Source organism: Podarcis melisellensis (genome assembly GCF_964234715.1).
Source record: "Podarcis melisellensis genome assembly, chromosome: 5".
In the NCBI taxonomy this organism is placed as follows: Eukaryota; Metazoa; Chordata; class Lepidosauria; order Squamata; family Lacertidae; genus Podarcis; species Podarcis melisellensis.
This window is the reverse complement of record NC_138537.1, coordinates 53,860,737-53,883,134: the sequence shown is the minus strand read 5'-3', so window position 1 is coordinate 53,883,134 and position 22,398 is coordinate 53,860,737. Positions and strand designations below refer to the sequence as shown.

Here is a 22,398-nt window from a genome sequence, read left to right as displayed (position 1 = left end):
ATTTGTATCAGCTCTGGAATAAAAAGAGATTATTGGGCTGTGACTGGAATGAAAGCAGCAAGATGACCTGATCATGTGGTGATGACAGAGAAAATACCATTGGTATATAATCCATCTGTCAGTGGTCAGACCATGGATTGTCATAAACTCACCATTTTCCAAAGGGCAGTTATCCCAGTCTGTTGGTTTGTTAAATACTCTTTCATCATTTGTCTCTTTCTTCGCCAACAGCAGACTTCACTGCCATCATTTGTCATGCAGTTGCACAATGAAACTCCTCTATAAACCACCTTTAAAACATTGTATTCTGCACGCTTATGGTAAACTTGATGCACTGTTGTTCATGTTCTGGTTTTGTTGAGTAGCTGACATTTCAGTTTTCTTACCTTTTTACCCATGTAAAGGAAATACTCCCCAACCAAATACTTTTCTGGTATCAACTGGTAGTTTTAGAAATGCTTCTGTATGTTGTTCCAAGTTTATTCCATTCCATGTTTTCAGGTGCAGCCACTCCTAAGTTTTGGATTGTGAAAGTATCTGCTGTAAGCATTGCAAGGAAATGTGTTTCTATTTTCATAGTTCTCAATACATTTTTGCACTGAAGTAATGCTCTCTGCCAACAGCAGCAGTTAGAGAAATCATGGTTTCCAGAGGCAAAGACTAATGTACTTAGATTTTCAGAAGTAACTGTTTAGTTTCTGTACATTAAAGGTTAGGGTTTCATACATTTGCTGTAAATCTGAAGGAGTTAGAAAAACAGAGGGTGTTTTGTTTAACAGGCGTGTGTTCCTGGATTAGTTGAATAGGCCTATTTTTTTGTTGCAATGCACTGAGTCCCCGCAAGCCTTGGTTGTATTTTTGAGACTTGTTTCTTTTCCTTTTTAAAAACCTTTAAAAGAGTTGGCAGTAACCTAGATATCAGTTCAGTCAAATAAAAAGTTGCAGTTCCTTACTTTTGTGCTCTGTAGCATTAGGAGTAAATAACCTGATTACCTTTGAACAGGATTTACGGATCAGTTAGTTTAGGTGACTTGGAAGTTGTAGAGAAGGTTGATGGCACTCTTACTTTTTAAAGCTGAGAAGCAGAGTCCCAAAGGAGATTATTGGTGTACACTTGGGGGCTTGCAAGAAGTGATGCCATAACACAGAGAGATCACCTTTCAGGTTTCTCAAAAGGATATAAGTCACAGTCCTATGCCTACTTACCTGGAAATACATTCATGGAACGTAGCATTAGTTGTCAGTAAACATGTATAGGATTAAGCATCAAACTTTCCAAAATCACAGTTTGTGGTATGGGAATTTCAGGTATACTGAGTGTCATAAGGCACCCTCCATAAGGCTGAGGCTAACGGGAGTTGTCATCTAAAACAGCTTCAAGACACCAGGCTTGCGAAGGCAACCATGGGCTTTGTGGGCCTCACTGAAGTTGAAACGTCATATTAAAAGAAATCAGTCTTCCAACGGATTAGTAATTTTTTTTTTTACAGATTTGAGTACAGAGATACCTCGGGTTAAGTACTTAATTTGTTCCGGAGGTCCGTTCTTAACCTGAAACTGTTCTTAACCTGAAGCACCACTTTAGCTAATGCGGCCTCCTCCTACTGCCGCGCCACCGGAGCACGATTTCTGTTCTCATCCTGAAGCAAAGTTCTTAACCCAAGGTACTATTTCTGGGTTAGCGGGGTCTGTAACCTGAAGCATCTGTAACCTGAGGTACCACTGTAGTGATGTTGTCATTTTAACTTTATTAGAACAGTTATAGAAATGTGCAGTTCTGCCTGAAAATGTATAATTGCAACATAACATCCTAAAACTACAGTGGTACCTTGGGTTAACATATGCTTCAGGTTACATACGCTTCAGATTACAGACTCCGCTAACCCAGGTTCTCAGGTTAAGAACAGTTTCAGGTTAAGAACGGACCTCTGGAAGGAATTAAGTACTTAACCCAAGGTACCACTGTATACAAGTGTGTGTGTGTGTCTGTCTGTCTGTCTGGAAACAACGTCTCCTAAGAATGTGAGGTGAAGATCTCTGAAATATAGTGGTTTTGTTTGCTTGAATGTCTGAAGCCCTGAGCATGCTGTTGTAGGTTTTGTATGTATGAGGTTTGCACATAAAGCCCTGTGTGCTTTTCCTTCATTTTACTTTCCCTAGCTTTCACATTCCCCCACATCCCTTTTGCCATGTACTCTGATGTGGAGAGAGTTAAATAATGGAGGAATCAGGAAGGAAGATCTGATACTGGTAGTCTGATATTAAACATTGATGTTCATCTTGGGTCTGTAGACAGGTTTTTCCTCCTTTAAATATTCTTATTTCAATCCAGAGGCCTGAAATGATCCGAAGGAGCACCTTCTACCATGTGAGACCTCTCACTAGAATTTCACCCTGGCCCCACCCACCACTGAGTCCTGCAGAAGGTTGGCTTTGAGGGAGTGCAACTCTACCTTGTGTACACAAAAGGCTCTAAGAAGCAAATCTGTGTAAAATGAAATAACCTATAGAAAGTGAAAATGCCCAGGCATTTTCCTTTTTATTTCTCGGTGGAAGAACAAGGCTTTTAAAAGTGTGGGCTGGTCCCAGAAGGCCTCCCTGGATCCTGGGCCAACTTGTGCTGCTATACTCTTCTTTTTCCAATGGACAATTTTTTTTAATAGTCCTTCAGCTTCCATAATACCATGCTCTGCTCCAATGAATCAATCAAAAATACATTACCTTTGAGACTGGCCCGATCCTTTTTTTAAAAAATAGCTAATGCTAAATATTCCTTCTAGAATGGAGTCATTTTTTTGTACGCAGTCTTGGTATTTACGCTGAGGACTTGTTTGATGTTACACTTACTGGTGAGTTTGCTCCCCTCCCTGCAAACATAGAATGAATTGGCAAAGTGTTCCTTCAAGCTTTTCCTGTAACGTCATCATGTGCAACACAGTGCAGCTATGGATTTAAAGTTTAAACAGGCTTTCCCCAGCAAAACTGTACACCACTCTTCTCTGTCTAGGAAAACAAATGATATGACCTTTGAGATAAATGTTGGTGAATTGATATGTGAGTGGTGAAATGAGCAGATTTCAGATCATTTTCCAATATGTGTGACGTACCATGTAAGGAATCTATATTTACTTTAAAAACAGTCATAGTTCAGTACTCTGAAAAACAGCGTCTGGCTTTGGGCAGGCTGTCTAACATCATTCTATAGTAGTCCAGATTGCCTATTCTCTCACTCAACATAGAATTGGGTTGGACTAATTTTGGCCAAGTTAGTGCTATACTGAATTTCTGCCAGGTTTGGATTCACATTAAAAAATTCCCAAGCAATTTTGTAGTGTAGTAAGGGCAACAACTACACTTTGGCACAGTATATTAAAAAAATGGTTTAATGTGGATGGGAAGTGTGTTGACATGTTAGATATGCATGGCTAAATTATGGAAGGGATGGTTTTAAAAGATGGTTTTGAAATAAGATTAGGGAAATGCATTGGAGATTGAGACTGCCAATTCATGGAGGATCAGTGGCTGCTAGTCATCATGGCTGCGAACTGTCGCCATTGTTGGAAGCCATATGCCTTTAAATACCAGTTGCTAGGAAGCAGAGGTGGGAACAGTGCTATTGCATTCAGTTCCTACTTGTGGACTTCCCATTGGTGTATGGTCGGCCACTGTGAGTATAGGATGTTGGTGTAGGCTGGCCTGATCCAGCAGGGCCTTTCTTACACTGCCCCAAAGTTTACGCAATGCTCCTCCTATAGTCCTGTTGCTGCCACACTGCAGACAAAACATGTCTTGTCAAAGCATGGCTTGTCATGTAGTCCAAGCTCGGGTTCTTGGCTTGTTTTTCGTGCAAACAAATCATCAGCAGTAAGTCCAGAACCAACCTTGGATTATTCACATTAAATAATAGTTTGTTTTAAACTATGGTTTAGCATGACATGCAAACCAGGCCTTTCCACCATGCTCAGTGCTCTCCTTTCTCACAGGAGTTTACACCGAGGTTATGTATCTATTTGCATTTCTCTACCAATTTCTCTCATAATCTGCCCTTTCTCTAGAGCAGTGTTTCCCAACCTTGTGCCTCCAGCTGTTTTTGGACTACAATTCCCATCATCCCTTGCCACTGGTCTTGCTAGTCAGGGATGATGGGAGTTGTAGTTCAAAAACAGCTGGAGGCACAAGGTTGGGAAACACTGCTCTAGAGACTTCATGGTGAGATCTCAATACAGTTCAAGACAAAATGAAATTAAAATAAATGGAAAGATTTCAGAAAATAAAAAATTTGGAGCCAGTTAGCCATTCTGTCCATTGTAGCATGCTAGCCATTGTAGCATGTTAAGTAAGCATGTTTACATTGTTTACTTAAGCTGTAGATGTTTGAATTCAGGCTAGATTGGTTTTTGGCGTGTCATTGCAGCCATTCAGAAAGCTATGTTGTACCAGGTCAGCAGGTTCTAAGTCACAGTGAATAGAAGATTCCAAAAATATATAGGAGGTGATATATTCCTTTTTTCTAGCACAGTTTTATTGAAAATAACTTCATTTGTTACTCTGGTGTTTGGAGCAAGTTTGAAACTCTTCAAGGTGCTTTTAAAACATGTAGAAATTGATAAAATAACTTGCATGCAAAGTCTTAATAAAATGTTATATCATAATTAAGGTCAGGTATCTTGTGTTAAAAGATGTGCAGTTTCTAGTTTGGGTTGGGACATTGTAATCACCTGCTCTTCAAGTACTTCTTGTCAAGTGATAAAGAAAACGTTTGGCACGAGAACGTCCATCTATCCTTCTAACAAGATAGTAGGCTATGGGCTGCAAAACATTTCAACATCCATCTGGAAGGAAGAGGTAGAGGAGGAAAAAGCCTATTCATTTCAGAATTATCAACCACCAGATTGTGTTGCATGGAATGGCACTTCCATGTATTAAGTGGCATCATTGCTTGGTCTTGTTCCAACAGTGTTTATGAAAACAAAGTTCCTTTGTCCAGTGTTGTTAAGTGGTAAGTATTATGAAGCCACTTCAGTTTCGGAACTGCATTGCACATTCAATGTGCTCTCTTGTGAAATGACCGCAGTAGGTGTAGGTGACCCAGCTGAAACTGCACCCAGACAAATATTGAAGCAGTGATCAGCAACTGAAGGCTTACAAGTGTGTGTGTGTGTGTGGTGGGGGAGTAGAGACACCAGGATAGCAAACGCTCAGCCTCCCTGGCGCCCTTTTTCTAGTTTCAGATTTGAGGCGTTCCTGAACCTATTGCAAATGGAATTGCATGTTGCAACAGTGAGCAGGGAAATGTTTGTTTCATCTTTCTACAACTAATGGGGAGGTTGTGGTGACCTCATACAGGTTCAGGCATGCTGACTGTTGTTTGTGCCTCTTAGAGTGTGCTGCATGTGCCCTGTACTTGAACACTCTCTGTAGGCTTGCATATTTCTGGTGTTTATCATTATGGCCAAATCCATACGTTATGTCATTGGAATGAATGTTACCTCAAAGGCTTTCAGATGGCTGCTGTGCCACCAGCCCTATGGAGATTGATGGGAATGCATTGTAAGTCTCTACATCTGCCTCCATGCCTGGGGCTGGTTCGACACTGAACTGTGCTGTCCTGCTGATCCTTGGGAAAAACCTATTAAAATAGCATCCAGGAATCTTGACCCTATGGAATTGTTTTGTTTCTGCAAACACCCTGCCACTTTCATGTTTGAATCAGACATGAGCAGTCTTCATCCATGCAGTATTTTCTTTTAGCCCTCTGGACACAATTCATACTGGAGTTTTTAATCCGGCTGTGAAGATCTGAACTATTTGGATGCCAGACACCATAGAAACATTTCTACTGTTCTGATACTTTGCAAACAGTGACCATATTCCTAGAGTCAGATCTCGGCTTAATCAGCTGATATATGCATGAACTTCATGCACTAGCACACAGCCCCCTTTGTTCCTGTTTCACTCTTCCTTTCACAGAAGTGGTGAAACAAGGCAGGAAGCCAGAGTTGATATGAACTTCCAGTTCCTGACTTCTTGGAATCTATTAACCATAGTTCCCTTTTCAGATGTAAGCAGAAGCTTACTGTGGCTTCCTTGGTCACTCAGATAAATGGGGAAGCAAAGGAACTGCTTGCAGGTGCATAGTTCTCAGGCATATCTCAGCTTACTAAGGGGAGCTGCGATCATTCAAAAGTGGCTGCTGTTTACTGACTGCAAACACACCTATCTGTAAGATTGACCAAGAACACTCTTATCAGTACTATTGGTGATATAGAAAAAGATATTGGTGTCCCCATCACTAAAGAGTCCAATAGTTCCTAAGGAACTTCCAAAAATTATGTGAGAACTTTGTATTCATATTGGCCTGTTGTCATTTTGATCTGTAGAGTAGTGGAGATTTAAATTTTGTTAGGATTTGACAGACCCTTACTATTCAAGTAGTAGTATTGGAGAGGTGCTATAACTTTCCCTGGCTGTGTGGATTAAAAGTTTACTAAGTAGATACATCAAGATTTGAACAGATATTTTGTTTGCTGTTAAATAGGAAAATAATATTTGGATACCTAGGATAATTCAAGTGCTTTTTAGCAACATAGTAACAACACTGTTTCGGCTGAGTCACTCAAGTCGTGACAAGTTCCTTGTATGTACTGATGAACATAATAAGCTTGCTTCAAATTTTAAAAACACATATGGATGGAAAACCACTAGTTGTGCTTAATTTTTTAAGAGAAAAGTTACCATAAAGAGATAGCAAGAGAGAAAGCGCATTCTCTTAAAAAAAATATTCACTTGCAGAGTGAGAGAAGAAGATGGTTACAAACAGTGACAGTAATGCAGTTATCCAATTATATCAGAATATTAAAAGTTTGGGTTTGTAGCCATAACTCATCTTAATATGTAGCCAGTTAGCAGAAGTAAGGCAAAACTGATTGGAACCCTGAAGTCATGTTCATGTTCATGTGCCTTAGTGAGCGTTTCAGTAGCCGAGTGCCATTTATGACCTGGCTTGGTTGCTCTCTATTGCCAGTTTGCAGTAATTGGACCAAGATTACATCTTCGTTTTGCATCTTGTATTCTCATAACAGGTGTCTGCAGACTCTAGCTCCTCCATGAATTCCAACACACCTTTGGTGAGAATAACCACTCGTCTATCCTCCAATGCTGATGCTCCAATGTTGGCAGGAGTCTCAGAGTATGAACTACCAGAAGATCCAAAATGGGAGTTCCCAAGAGATAAGTAAGCAAAATTTTGCCATTTATGGTATTTCAATAGCTCTGGTAACTGTGGAGCAAGGAGACCTCAGTCCATGCTTCCCATGCTCTTTTCATTTACAGTTCTTCCACTTATGTCATTTGCATTTGCTGATGGTAAGGCAAACCATAGTAGTGGGGCCTAGGCAAATTATATATTTCCTCTGAAGAACATAGTATTCCTTGAGAGATTCTATCTTTATTATCAGCTTCCTGCCTGCATATTTGTATAAAACAGCCAAAAGAAAGAGAATGCCTTAATGGAGAAGTATATATGTTTCTTCTGGTTTGAATGCTATCTCCATTATTTATTGTTCAACAAAATGTTCGGTTGAAAAATGGACAAAGAAACATTAAATTAATTCCCAGAAATCAGTGGACACAATTTGCAGCCCATCATATTGACTTCCTTTTTCCCCCATACTGGTACTTCCAGCAGCCATGACAGACTAAAAAAATTATTCTTTTTTTAATAATACAAACTGATATTTTGTGGATTCTCTTATACATCCTATGTGTCATGTGCTACCTTTCGCTTTTGGAATGCCATCTGTGGTGTATCAATAGGACTAACATGATGGTGCTAAGGGGCTTTCAAGCAACATGAGCAAAGCTTTCCCCACTGCCACCAGGAGCTGATATGGAGTTGTATCCAACAGTAGCGCTCAGTTCACAGTACAGTTTCTGTCCAAAGAATGTATAGCAGGCATAGGCAAACTCCCATCATCCCTGACCGTTGGTCCTTTTAGCTAGGGATGATGGGAGTTGTACTCCCAAAACATCTGGAGGGATGGGTTAGCCTATGCCTGATGTACATGGAAGCCATTTCCAGTAATTCCCCATTTCCGTCTTCTCTAAATCAGTTCCACAGGCCTGGGGGCACCCTTACTGTCAGCTGAACAACACTGTTGGATACAACCTCTGCTCTTTAGTGTCTGGTGTATGCTAAGCTTATAGTATTGAAATGAAACAGGGCACACATTAAAACTAGAATTAATTTTAATTATTGTTGAATTTTCAGGAAAAAATAGAAACATTTTAGAAATTGTGCTACTGTTTGAAAACTTAAAACCACTTTTTTGAAATTTTACCTGTTGATTAAAAAAAAGGAAAAAAATATTTTATGTTTATTTATGGAAATAGTCTTAATTATGTGGATGAAAGATGGTGCCATGCATTTCACTTGCCACCTGCAAGATTCTAGTCAACAGTGGGGGTCTGTCTATATAATTCTGTCAGCCCTTTCCCTTAGGGGAAACATTAATGCGGAAAATCTTAGAGCATTAAACGTTTGAAAACAGCATTCGGCATAAATGTGGGTGGAGAGGGTTTGTAATGAAAGAAGGCTCTTTAAGAGCAGTTTATTAGATTGGGGGCCGCAGAAACACAATGACAGAATTGTTGTGTTCATATTAGAAGCACAAGAGCACATAAATTAACCATTTTCCAATGCAAATGTTTGCTTTCTGCCAAGATCTTAAATTCAATTTTGGTTTCGGGGGGGGGGGGAAATGCAGCATGATCTCAGCACAAAACATACAACTCTTTGGTCTTTGTGTATTGTCAAAGTAGCATGCGATTTTCATAACAGATATAGCCCAGTGTATACATTTACATTAGCATGATTAAACTGAGAGCTTTTTTCAATTAAAAGCCCCTATTTAAACTCATCCCATTTGATTTTTAATCATGGCATTTTGCCAAGCCCACTTAATTTTCTCCAGGAGAGAATACAGTGGACTCCTCTTGCACCAGAACATTGCCAGAACTAGTGGAAGAGGTAGGCAGTAGAGGCTCTGTTGTTAGTTTAACATATGGTCTGTGCTTAATTTCTAATCGGAGATTTTTATCAACAATAATTTCTATCTGTCTGCTGTGGAAAACTGAAAAAACAATAGTCAAAAACGCAAAGCAAATAGTAAAGAAAACAAACAAACAAAGCTGCATATGAAAAACAGGATCCCTTATCCCCAATTCATTTCAAGATAAATTCTTGCTCCAGGGAGGGCGCCTTTTACAATGAAGTAAGGCAGTTGGATCACCTTTGCAACATTGACAAACAAAGAGCTTCCTCTCCGAAATCTCTCTCAATTCACAGTGGTAAAATATACGTCACAAATAATGATTCACTGTATCAATATAAAGGTTTTCTGCCTTCATTCGTACAGGAAGTTCTTTGGCCATTAGTATCAAGAGGGTGAGGAGATTCTAGTACCATTGTTGTAAAGTTTACAACACTTTGTGTCTAGATATGTTGGGAGTAATGAATAGGCCTTATTTTCTTAGACAGCCATAGAAGCCCTTCTGTCTGGTTGCAGATGCAAATACAGGGGCTAGTTGTGATTACTTAGCAGTGAAGAAAAAGATACTCTTCACATGCTCTGTGGTGGTTCAGATGAAGCACTCCCCAAAGTTGGTAGAAAAGAGAAGCCTCTCTAATTAAGCTTCCTTGTCACTCTGTGGCCTTTCTGGAAAAGGAAGGAGGGCCACATCCACACCGTACAAATCATACCGTGTTAACAATCAGGGCTTCCCACAAAGTATCCTGTGAACTGTAGTTTGCTAAAGGTGCCGAGAATTGTTAGGAGATCCCCTATTCCCCTCAGAGCTACAGTTCCCAAAGTTCCCTGTAAAGACAGATTGATCGCTAAACTACTCTGGGAATTGCAGCTTCTCTTTCTGCAAGTACATGAAGAGGGTCTGTCATGTAAGTGATAAATGCGCACACGCAGAATTTGTTCCTCAGAAAACTTGCTAGAGGCGCGTGCACAAGCCCTGACATCTAGTAAGACCCTTGTTAGTTCTTTACAACAAATGCTCTGGTCAAAAGTGGTCTGCTGAAAGATTATTTTATTTTTCGCTCTTGAGTTTCACCAACTTCATCTCCTCATCAGATGCCAGGCGCTAATCCTCTGTTTACATCCCTAGGTTGACGCTAGGGAAGCCCCTTGGGGAAGGATGCTTTGGTCAAGTTGTTATGGCGGAAGCGGTGGGAATCGACAAAGACAGGCCGAAAGAAGCCGTTACTGTTGCAGTGAAAATGCTGAAAGGTAATATGGGGTGAAAGGGAGTATTGAGCGAGGTGGCAGGTTCTGTGAATAATGTTTCTTTTGTGGCGTCCAAACTCTCTAACTGTAGAAGGCCAAAGTTCATTTTGTTCACCTCAGGCTTCAGCAGTTTTCGGTATAAATCAGTGCCTTTGACAGCCTATTTATCTTTAGCAGCAGGTATTTACAAGCAAGTCAAAGTCTTGGTACAATTGTTTATTCCTCAACTCTTGATTTGATCCACAGGGAAGTCTACATTCTTTCATTTGGTTGGCTAAAAGTTACTGAAAGGCAACTGTAGCATAAATGCCTTAGGTAAACAAATGACAGGACCTGACCTAGTCTCTTCTAACACATTTAAAAAATGTGCATGTGAGAAAGACAGAGTGCAAACATTTGTAAAAGGCAATATATAGAAATATGATGGTGATGATGATATTTATTCTGCAATCTAGTATATGTTTATGTGTATGGGATTTTATACAATTGTGGGCTTTTAAATTTTGTAATTTTATCTTGCTACTGGTCATTGACCGTAATAAAACAAATATACTATACTTAATCTAGGATCTTAATTTTAAAAATACATATTTATACTTATGCCTGAATAATGACTGACATTGTAAACAAAATAGGTAATTCTTCAAATGCCTTTTGCCCAAACAAAAGCCTCCAGCATGATAGGGAATGCATATAAACAAAGAAAATGACCATTTAGGATAACTTCTGAGTGACATATGCATCACTAATTATGGAGCTAATCCATTATTTGGTGTGCTATCAGTGATCTTGTATAAGTAATCTAAACCATTGTATGTTTATTATATTAATATAATAATATTTTTTAAAACTACTGAGCACTGGAAAAAATAAAAATATTTCGCTTGGAAGTCTTGCCGGCAATTCTCTGATATGTTGTTTGCAACAGGGATATCTGCATTAAAGGTGCAGAGATGGGCAATTAAGGAGGTCTTAATTTAAAGTGTTACTGTTTTATATGTTCTGATATGACACAAGGCGCATCCATCTCCTTATGGTTTTAAGTTTTATGGAGCTGGAGAACCACAGTAGGAAATTAAAGCTTATATAAAATGGTTTCTGAAGTTGCTTGAACTGGTAGAATTCCCAGACAAGAGACTGATAGGCATCACATTGAAATCGTAACATTTGGACTACATCATACAGTAGGACTTTTTGATGGTATATAAGTTTCTTAAAATTATTTGTGATACAGTTTCCCTTCGTACTGTAATGTGTGTGCTTTCCTAATTTTTGTTATATGTTCTTTTGTTTTTATGGAGGTTTACTCAATGAAAAGCAGAGCCCACAGCTTAAACAACAAAGGACCAGTGGTTTACTTTGTTGCTGGCCTTGGGAACCAGAGTTGCAGGGAAACAGTGTTACTATATCTGTAACTTAATGGCCTGTAAAGTACCTCAAGCTAGTTGGAGAGCCTGCAAGGAAACATTTTAGCAGAAAAAACCAATTGAGCTGGTGCACTAATTTAAAACTGTTGGTGGAACTCGTTTTGTCTTGTGCAGATGATGCTACAGAAAAAGACCTCTCTGACCTAGTGTCCGAAATGGAGATGATGAAAATGATTGGGAAGCACAAAAATATCATCAATCTTCTTGGGGCCTGCACTCAGGACGGTGAGTGTCGTTTTGGTTTTACAGACCGAAGGTGGTGATATAGTGCAGTTTTTATTATGTGACATACTCTTGTCTGTTAATTCTGTGTAAGTGTAATAAAAATGACACTGTGGGAGAGTAGAGTGGATAGATGGATGCCATATTGAATTTGTTTTGAAAATATGCAGGAACTTGCATCTCTGGCTAAAAGGAGAGGAATATAGAAGCAACATTTGTCATTTATTTTTACACAGTACTTTTCTCTGATTCAAATGCTGGGTGGATTAATTTATGTATTTATGTTATTATTTTTCAGCCCGCCCATCTGATTGCTAGGGCACGTTACAATAACAAGATTAATTAAGTTCATTCTAGGGGTGGGCAGACTTCAGGCGTTTGGGATCTACTTTGTTTTTTCCCCACTGGAGCCAGGTGCAGAATACTGGCTAGGGAAAAGACAACACTCTCTCAGAATTAAGGAACAGGGCACCTTTGAGTGGATGCTCAGTGCAGGAATGTCTACAGCCCTGCCACTTCAAAATCCACAATCCACTCCTGATTCCCTCCACCCCAGCTTTCATTATCACAGCAGCCTTAGTTAGAAGGGAAACAAATATTTTTGTTGCTGCTACTGTTCAGCAATTTGGAGCCAGAAACCTTGCTGATCTACTGCAACTCTTGCACAGCTCTACCGACAGAATGTGATCTGCATTCCTCCTGTATTACAGCCTATTCTAACTCTTTGGTAACTGAAAGCCAGCGTTGAAAATTGAAAGCTAGTGTTGTGCTGAACACTAGTTTCACAGTGGTTTTTGTTCCTGTTCATTTGATGGAACAATGAAGAGCAAATAAGATTCCAAAAAGTAGTCGGGAATGAGTGGGTGGAACTTCATGATGAAATTCATATGCACAAGTTAGCTCTTCAGTGGACCTTCTGCATTTCCTTGACGTCTGAAATACATGAGATGACTTTCACATGGTCAGAAATGGAGAGGAATAAAAAGTACAAGGCATGTACTTCCTGCTCCTTTTGTTTTACCTAAACATCTCGTGCCAATCTCAATAGCCCTGTTCATATGCTCTTTGCTTTCCACCCCCTCAGTTATTGTCACATGAAAGGGAGAGCAAGGGTGAACTCGTTTGGCTCACCACCTCCCTCACATCTCTGCCAGCATTGCTGCAAACCCCATATGTTGGTGCTGAACATTTGCAGCTGGGAGCCTGCTGTTTAGTAGAATCCCTGCCTGATTTAGAAACCCTTTCTTCAAGTTTACTAGACTTGCGCATGGAGCCTACTTGGGTAGAAAAAGTTCCCTGCTGCAGAAGTATAGACCCCAATATGTGTGGGACTGTACAAATGCTGAGAGAGATGGTGCATGTCAGGGGGTCAAGCCCATGGGTTCATCTCCTCTCCCACCCCCGATGGAGGAGAGACATGAATCTGGTTATTGAGCTTAAAGCATACAAAGCAGAAACTGCTCCACCTCCCTTCTGCTTTTGGTAAGACTGGAAGGGAGTTCTTATGATGAAGGCAAAATGTGGCAAGAGTGCATATTCTGCTTTGTGATCTTGTGTATGTTCACCTGGAGTAGGTGGATGGGTAGGTATGGCGTCATGGGGGGGGGGGAGAATGTGAATGTTTGAAGGCAGCTGATTTGAACTGAATGTATTAAAGAGTTGGGTGTGTTTCGGACTCCAGTAACTTTTATTTTGTGAGAATCACCTCTTTTATTGAATTTATACTATTCTGCTCTATTTGGAAAATAGTTCTATTTGTTTTATAATTGCAATGGTTTTATCTCTTTTGTATAATTGTATATTATATTGTTGCAACCTGTCCTGGGACCATAAAGTGAAGGGCAGATGAGAAGTCTAATTAAAAAATAAACATGCTACTTGTACTACAGACAGAATGAATTTATTTTCTAAAGAAATACATGGCAATAGCATTTTGAGAAAAATCATCCAATGAATCGGAAAAGATTCATGCTACTATACTTTTATGGGTCAGTAGAATGGAATATATATATATATTGCTCCTGGTTTTCATTCATTCATATACTGTCTTATCTGCTCACCTTGAAGGACCACTCTACGTGCTGGTTGAATATGCTTCGAAAGGGAATTTGCGGGAGTACCTGCGAGCACGGCGGCCACCAGGGATGGAATATTCATTTGATATTAACCGGGTTCCTGAAGAGCAGATGACATTCAAAGATTTAGTCTCATGTACATACCAGTTGGCAAGAGGCATGGAATACTTAGCATCACAAAAAGTAAGCCAGTGTTATTGAAAGATGACAGCTTTGCATGAGCTTGCTCCTCCCTCCCTCCCTCCCTTCCCTCCATCTATAAATTGCATTTTTGAAGAAACAGATCTGAAACATGAGATTGGCATCCTGAATGTCACAACACATTCTGAGTTTTATACTCATCTGCCTGTCCCAGTGTTACATCAAGCTTATAGGCATTGCTCAGGCCCAGAGACAATAGCAGTGTTCTTAACTATTTGGGCAAATGGGTACTGCATTCTAAATTCCAGTGGTGATTCCTCTTGTAGAAGGTGAGGGAGTCAATGTTGGAAATCTAGGGGAAATCCTGTTCCAGATGATGTAGGGGAATAGGAGGAGAAACCTCTTGTGGAATTGCAGAGCATTTCCAAATGCAGTTGGCAACAGTCATAGACTATTTTGCAAATTAGGTTGATCGGGGCTGCAAAATTAATAAATAAAAGCAAGTAACCCTTAGTGCTAAACAACTTTTCCACTCCTTCCTTTTCAAGTTTTTCAGTTTGATCCATTTGAATGGCAGCTTCAGCTATTTTAATATTAATAGGCATTTTTACTAGCAGAATTGTTCATAGAGGCTCCAGTAAAGAGCTGCATTTAATTTGGAAGCAAATGTATGCATAAGTAATCAAATGCCAGGTTATGCCGGCTAAGGTTTCTTTTAAAGACAGAACAAAGAAATCATTATTTGGCAAACAATATCAGAAAATGAACTTAGATATTCATGAATTCCAATATTGATGTGGATAAACTGTGAGCTGTTTAGTCAGGCAACAAAAGCATAACCTTGAAATTTGCCTTATTAAACTAAAGCCTAAACAGTTTACTAACTTACTGAATATGAAAGAGAGCGCCATTCATTTCCCAAGAGGTTTCAAGGGAATTCCATCTGCCGGCATTGGCTAATTGGTGAAAAGAAGCAGCAGCAATCCTGTGAGCAAATTAGTCATTTGTCTTCACTTAAAATATTTGCCTGCTGAGAAAACTAACTGTAATAGCATCATTTTGATATTCAGTCCTTGGAGATCCCTATTTGGCAGATTCCTCCACAGCTAAACCTAAAATTTTCCTGTGCCTGTAAATACAGTGCAGTCCTCTGCTTAATAGACTAAATAAGGACGATGGTGGAGGTGCAAGGCCAGCTTTCTTAGTAACTGAGTCAGACAGAACATAATTGGCTTTGTTGTTGACTACAGCATTGTGTACTAGCACATGCTAATCAACGTTCCTTTATGTGAGTTGCTTGTTACACCAGAAGTAATATTTTCTAAATATTTTAGTCTGTATTTAAATTTTGCAGGCAGACATTCCATTTTTTGGATGCTGTGCTTGTGCACATAGCGCCAAACCATGGTTTAGCATCGTGTGGGAACATGGTCATTGTCTTTTTGGCATGCAAGCCAACTTCAGCTGTTTAAATAGAGAAATGCAGTTGCTAAGCGTGCACAAATCTTCTGCCCTAGAGAAGGAGAAACCACATCCTTGAATGAATGCCAACCCCCAAAAGAACTGAAATGTACCAGCAGAATGGAAGGTTTTGAGAGTGCAAGGCATTAAACAGATAGTAGTCACATCTGAGAAACTAAACAAAAGGGAAATACATTCTGATTCTTTAAACAGCTTAATATTGACATTTCACCAGCTTCCCCATACCCTTACTTGCTCCTTTGGGCAGAAATAATATGAGTTTATATTTTCAGGATGTTCTTACCATCCAGGAACAGAAATACACAGAAATTCAGCGTGTCCAGTTGTCATCTTTATAACATGACATTAAATAAAAAAATGCAAATGCAACAGATTTTACCAGGCAGTTAAACTTGTAATGAAATAATGTTTATTTCTTTATATCACCACGTAGCCTTGTGGGACTGGTAAGCGAAAGAAAAGTCCCTCTTCCTCCCCTTTAATACTCCTTCGGCTTGACTGCGTTGGATAGATAGAAATCACTGAAAAATGCTTTCTAGAATTGAAAAAAACTGTAATGTTTAAAAGGGTCTTACTGCTTCTGTGAGTCATGTAATGTGCTGCACCAGCAAGACTGTGCAACCCAGAGGTGGATTTAGGGGGCATGGCTAGTGCACTGGACCCACGGGAGAGGGGGATGCCGCAACTATGATTTAGAACGGAGCATAAGAGGCAAGGAGATGCTGATTTTGGCGTTGCCCAGGGCGCCGCTGAAATTTGAGACCCCGAAATCTAGATCTGCCCCTGTCATTTTGAAAATGATTTGTAGAATGAAAGAAAGGCCCATTCACAGTCTTGGCCACCTCAAAAGTAAGGTGACATAAACCCTCTGCACACCACCATGTGAATTTCATTGACGTTTTCTCTCCCTTTTTGATAGTTTTTGAATGCCGGAAAAAATGCCTGGCATAGCACTAGTTCTGACTTGACACTCGGCCAAGGTTCATAGTTTGTTCCTTCCCTGTGAGATTAAGGGGGAGCAAAACATTACTATAATGTGCAAACTGGACCACTGTTTTTGTTGTGATGTAACTATTCTTTTGGAATTTAATGGCATTCCAATAATTTGTAATATAGATCTCGATGTTGCTGGAATTTTGTTACAATCTTTTATTTTATGGGTTTTTATTTTAGTGGAGCAAAGCCAGATCTGCACCTTGCGATTCGGATTTGGTTAAAAGAAATAACATGACAAAAGAATACTTTCTGTTCAAAAAGTCCATCAATAAGAGCATGTAGTGTTGCACTGTGGAAGTATGATATCCTGGACCAAAAGGAGGGGGGGGGGGAAATCCAGTAGAAAGTTTCACAACATGTTTCTCCTGCTGCCTCTTATTACTAATGACAGAAGAGCTTAAAGCAAGCTATGGTTTCCATCAGCAGGCAGAACTTCCTTTCTGAGTCAAGAAAGGTCAATTGTGCATTTTCAAAAAGGTGCTGACGTGCAGGGAGGAAAGAAGGTTAAGGGTGTGGGAGACCACTTTCAAATTTCATTATTTACGTTTTCTACAAAATGTTAGTTTTTCAAAAGTCGGTAACTTGGTTTCAAAACCTAGTACGCTGGATATCTCAGAGGGCACAAATGTGCTACATTTCAGCCTTTTTTTGGGGGGGGGTAGAGAATATAGTTGTTTTTATTTTTATATACTTCTGCAAAAAGTAGCCACTCTGACTCCACATGTTAACTTGAAATCCTGTTTCTTAGAAGTTGTCGAGTTCATACAAACGGGGTTTATAGTGGAAGTCATTATAGTGGAAGCTATTTCAGGAGCCGTATGATACAATTTAATGTACAGTTTTAAACATTTGATTCAGTTGAAGGATGGTCTCCCTTCGCAGCATAAAATGGAGTTGTGAGTTTTCAAATGCATTTTTTTTTTAGAGATTTCTAGTAGTCACTAAGGGAAAGATTTGGTTGCTATCTTGCCGTATTTTAAACGCTCTCATAAAAGCAGTGGAAAATAATTACTTGGTATCACTGTATACTATTGCAGAGCTGTGCTTTAATGGCAAAAGATAAAATCAGCAGGTTTTAAGTGGCAGGAGACTTTAGACTGGTTTCCTAGGAGAAATGACAGTATTTCTGGAGCCTTTGGTACATGTTGCTTGACTATTTTTAGGGATGTTGAAATCATCTTCCCAGAAAGCTTTAACATGAGTGAATTGTCTTCTGACAAATGTGTTTTAAGTATATAGAAAGTTGGCCAATGGGAATTGTTTTCTATGCTTTAAAACAAAACCTGCCTTCAAGTGGTTGCCACATGTCATTTAGTTTCCACCTGCATTCCCTACCTCCTCACCCTTTCTGGTCTCCCAGCAATGTTTTTTCCCCAGGTGCAGAAACACAGCTGAAAGAAATTGTGGGGAGGGTCAGATTATAGCAGCAAGAATCGCATGGCCACAAAATTATGTTGTTCTGTACTTCCTTCCACACCCAGTCCTTTGAGGCATAGTCCAGAGGACAGAAACAGATCCATCAACTATGCCAAGCGAAGGAAGATCACAATGGCAGTGCCCTCCAAGAGGCACAAATGCATCTTGCTCTTGCATTTTGGAGTTGTGTACTCTCAGTGACTTGCTTGTCTGCTTGTACTCAGGACTTGCTTGTCCACAGCGTAAACAAATTGTAGTGATCTGTGCATAATTTAATACAAAAGTCTTTGTGTTACACCATTTTAGTTTTGAGGGACTAAGTATATGAACTCCTTGTCTCCTTTCGTTCATCGTTTTAAAAGAAAACGTTTCATAATCCAAAAATGTTTTACATTTTTTGGGGGGTGGAGAGAAGTGCTTTTTAAAAACGGGGGGGGGGGGGCTACTTTTTCTGGAATGGTTCCATTTTTCTCTGAGCCTTCACATCTGTCCCTGACTGTGTGTACCTGAATGAAGCAGTGTGAATTCTGATGGCTGAAGGTTTATCAAGTTGGGAATCGGGTTGCAGATGGGATGCGTGTACTCACTTCTGTGAATTCATATTTTAAATTTTATTTTCCAGTGCATCCATCGAGATTTAGCAGCAAGGAACGTTTTGGTAACTGAAAACAACGTCATGAAAATAGCTGACTTCGGGTTGGCCAGAGACATCAACAATATAGATTATTATAAAAAGACTACTAATGTAAGTGGAAGGCAGTCTTATCACTTGATCCGGTATCTTTTTTCCTTGCTGCATTTAAGTATGGCAAATGTATTCCTAATGGACTTCTTGTACAGCAGCCTAACTTTTAATCAAAGAAATGAAAATAATAGGCAAGTGTGTTAGGATTCCTAACCCCTTTTTACTAGGAAAGGAAGGTTATCTGCTTACACCGGCTGGGAGAGTACGTGTTACATGATGCTTTCTAAAGGATAAGCTTTAGCCTTTTTCGTTTTATGGCCTCCATGAAACTTGCAGCACATTCTTTGACTGTTAGCTAGATACCGAATATGAATATAAATTTGGCTTTTTGTAATCAATGGATAATTTTGTGGAATGTATCCATTATGAAATTACTAACATTTGGTTTTAGTTTTGTAGAAGTCTTTTATTACCCACATTTCAGCAGAAGCTTATGACATTCTTGGCAATCCGCTGGTTAAATAACAAGCACTCCCCATTTAAATGGCATGCCCTCACTGTGGATAGCAGCTTATTCTGTTGTGTTTTTTTTTTAAAAAAGGAACAGGATCTCTTAGCATACAAAGTAGTGATTAAATCTATTTAGAAAAGGCCTAACATGCGGGGCTTCTCTTGCACATTATACTAGATGCCCCTGCACATGAATCATATTTCTGGGTCAGCTGTCATTTTAGTTAACTTATTTATTTAGTACATTTATATTGCATCTTCTTTCTAGCACAGAAATCAGGGTTCTTTATATTGGTGGTCTCCCATTGGACTCCCATTTAGGCGTTGAACAGATCCAGTCTGTGGGCATGTGACACTGAGAAGGACTATTTGACTTTGGTTGAGGAGAGGAACTGCTAAACAGGCGGCGACCATTTTGTGTTTGTCCAACTGACACACAATCACTGATGCCTGGGTCCTTTTGGACCTAGCAGAGGGCAGAACAGGGGCAGGCTAATGCAGTCCATGTGGGGGCCAGGAATGGAATCCCCATGCAAAATGGTTGCCGCCTGCACAAGGGCATATTCCAACATTTTGGTTTTTAATTTTTTTTTACCCCTGAGTATGCTTGAATAGAGCAAAATAAAGCACTCCCTGTATTATACAGGTTCTGCAGAGTGCTGATGATTGGGGAACGATGCCTTGGTGGGGTGAAAGCTGTGGCAGAGCTTGACTTTCTGATTCTTTCAATTCTGAATAAGACGTTTTAAAATTCTCATTCTATAGAAGTTAATGAGAATCACAGCTATGTTAATGAGCCAGGAGACTAAGGAAAGAGGGGTTGTGTTTTCTAATGTTTCATGGAACTGTTAATTTGCTTTAGCAAAATTTAGTATTGCAGCTTGACTTAATCTTTGCCAGATTCATTGCTGAAATTGACTAATGATCAGTAGATAACCAGTTGCTGCTTTTCTATTTTATGTCCAGGGTCGGCTGCCTGTGAAGTGGATGGCACCAGAAGCTCTATTTGACAGGGTTTACACACATCAAAGTGATGTGTAAGTAACTTTATCTCAGAACCTTACTTTTATCTTTTTATTCATTTATAGCTTCTTCCAGTGTACTTGAATTACATGTAATAGAAATATATATGCAACAGATTAAAATATGTCTCTCAACCTTTGATCCACCAAGGTAAATTAATTTACTACAAGCCAGACACCTTTATTCTGGCAGGTTAAAAAGCTGAAAAGAAAAGCTTTTTGTGCTTTGTTTTTTTGCAAAGGCTTTTTTGTTTTTTAAAAAATTACCATGGAAAACTTCAGAACCAAAGAAAACAATGGATATTTTCAATCTCATTGCTGCCTCATGGACTCATTCTTTCAGCAATATTGTTGACCTCACTTTGGTAGATTTTACATTATTTTCCCCTCCTTTACTTCCTGAGACCTGTGACTGCTGTTTTATTCCCCAGTAAGTGGTAGCCTTAGAAAGTGAGGATTTTCTGGAAGACTGCAGACCAGTGCTCTGTTACTAATCTGGCTGGCTTCAAAGCACATGAAAGGTAGAAAACACTGGCTTCCTCTTGCCAGTGCGGAAGTTTACTTCCCTTGAACCTTCTTTACAGATGTGCAGCTCTGAAGCATTGTTTTAAATGGTTTGGTTGGAGCATTTTCTGAACCAAAGCCTGGAGACTCTAAGACTTGAGTTGCTGTTAATTGTTCGTAAATCTGTGACTGCAAGGGTTTCCTCAGAATTGCAGGTACATTTGGACAAGAAGCAAAATAGTCAAAACAGTCTGTTTCCTATGCTAGTCCTCGCCTGTTTCAGAATCCTATGCAAATGTCTGATGCACATATTTGTTGTATTCATGCGACCTTTGGGCAGATCAGACTTATATAATGGATGCACATCAGCCTCTGACAGCAGATCACACACAAATGCCATTGCCTTACACAGTCCTGCCTTTACGGATTGTTGAGACGTATCTGCAAGCAAATATGGTTTGGATTGTAACTATGGAACAGGTTGCTTATATTTGGATTAGATTCAGCCAGACCCTACTTACATCCCATGATTCCGTGGTTCTGGTTGTGTCTCTTTGTCTCTCTCCTATGTGTGTGTTATTATGGGGCAGTCAATGTGGTCCCTCCATATGTTGTTGGACTACTACTTCCATCATTCCTGCCCATTGGCCACATTGGCTGGGGCTGATGGGAGTTGTACTTCAACTGGAGGGTACCACATTGGCTAGCCCTGCCATACTCTTCGCCCAAGGTACTCAGAGCAGTTTCTGCATGATTCCTAGAGGTTTTCCATCCAGGTTGTTTACAGAAGCAGATCTGCTCAATTTTTTAGCAACAGAACTGAGTCACCCCCAACATTTCTCTGTTTTTGTTTGTTTTCATCATGAAGTACTTCCTCAAACAAAATGATTTTTATATTTGGAGAGGGGGTAGATTAGGATTGGTAAAAAATGGCAAGGTAGATGGATAGCTATCATTATTCATCTGCCGCCAGAAAGAGGAAAACAAGCAAGGAAAGTAGCGTTAAACAACTTTGCTGCTCAGATCATAAGGTAGGTAGCTAAAAATAGATGTCTCTATGCTGTCTTTAGTAAATCTGATTCAGCCCCATTCTTATTCCCTTTCTTGTTTTAGATGGTCATTTGGTGTGCTAATGTGGGAGATCTTCACTTTAGGAGGGTCACCGTATCCAGGAATTCCAGTGGAAGAGCTCTTCAAGTTGCTGAAAGAAGGACACAGAATGGACAAACCTGCCAATTGCACCAGTGAACTGTAAGAACTCTTTCTTGCTGGGCCATGGGCTGAAGAGGGATGTGCTAATATAATCAGCAATATTTATATGATACAATGGGAGCACTATAACATTATATGCATGTGCACACAGGGCAGCTTCAAAAATGAGTATTGAAAGAGATGAAACTAATCAGTCACAGGAACAGGGAGGGTCCTGAAAACACACATCTCAGCTGTTAAAAGCCAGGATAAACATCACATGTCTGATACATATTTTTAGCAATGTGAACAGGAAGCGTATGATTTGGGAAAGTTTTAATTATGCAGTCAGTTGTGGACCTGCCAAAAGTACACATCAATAAGTTGATCTTTTTGTTTGAGTTGCACTTAGACCAGGTCCAGCTGCAGACT

General features: G+C 39.7%; 1 protein-coding gene across 3 annotated transcripts in view; it reads left to right on the top strand.

Moving 5' to 3' along the window:
• Positions 1-22,398, top strand: part of FGFR2 (fibroblast growth factor receptor 2) — a 105,340-nt gene that overhangs the window by 76,337 nt on the left and 6,605 nt on the right. For all 3 annotated transcript variants that reach the window (XM_081912672.1, XM_081912671.1, XM_081912670.1), the window contains 7 exons: positions 7,083-7,234; positions 10,177-10,298; positions 11,837-11,947; positions 14,012-14,202; positions 18,677-18,799; positions 20,216-20,286; positions 21,889-22,026. In XM_081912672.1, coding sequence (XP_081768798.1) covers positions 7,083-7,234; positions 10,177-10,298; positions 11,837-11,947; positions 14,012-14,202; positions 18,677-18,799; positions 20,216-20,286; positions 21,889-22,026 — 908 coding nt within the window. The remainder of the gene's footprint in view (positions 1-7,082; positions 7,235-10,176; positions 10,299-11,836; positions 11,948-14,011; positions 14,203-18,676; positions 18,800-20,215; positions 20,287-21,888; positions 22,027-22,398) is intronic.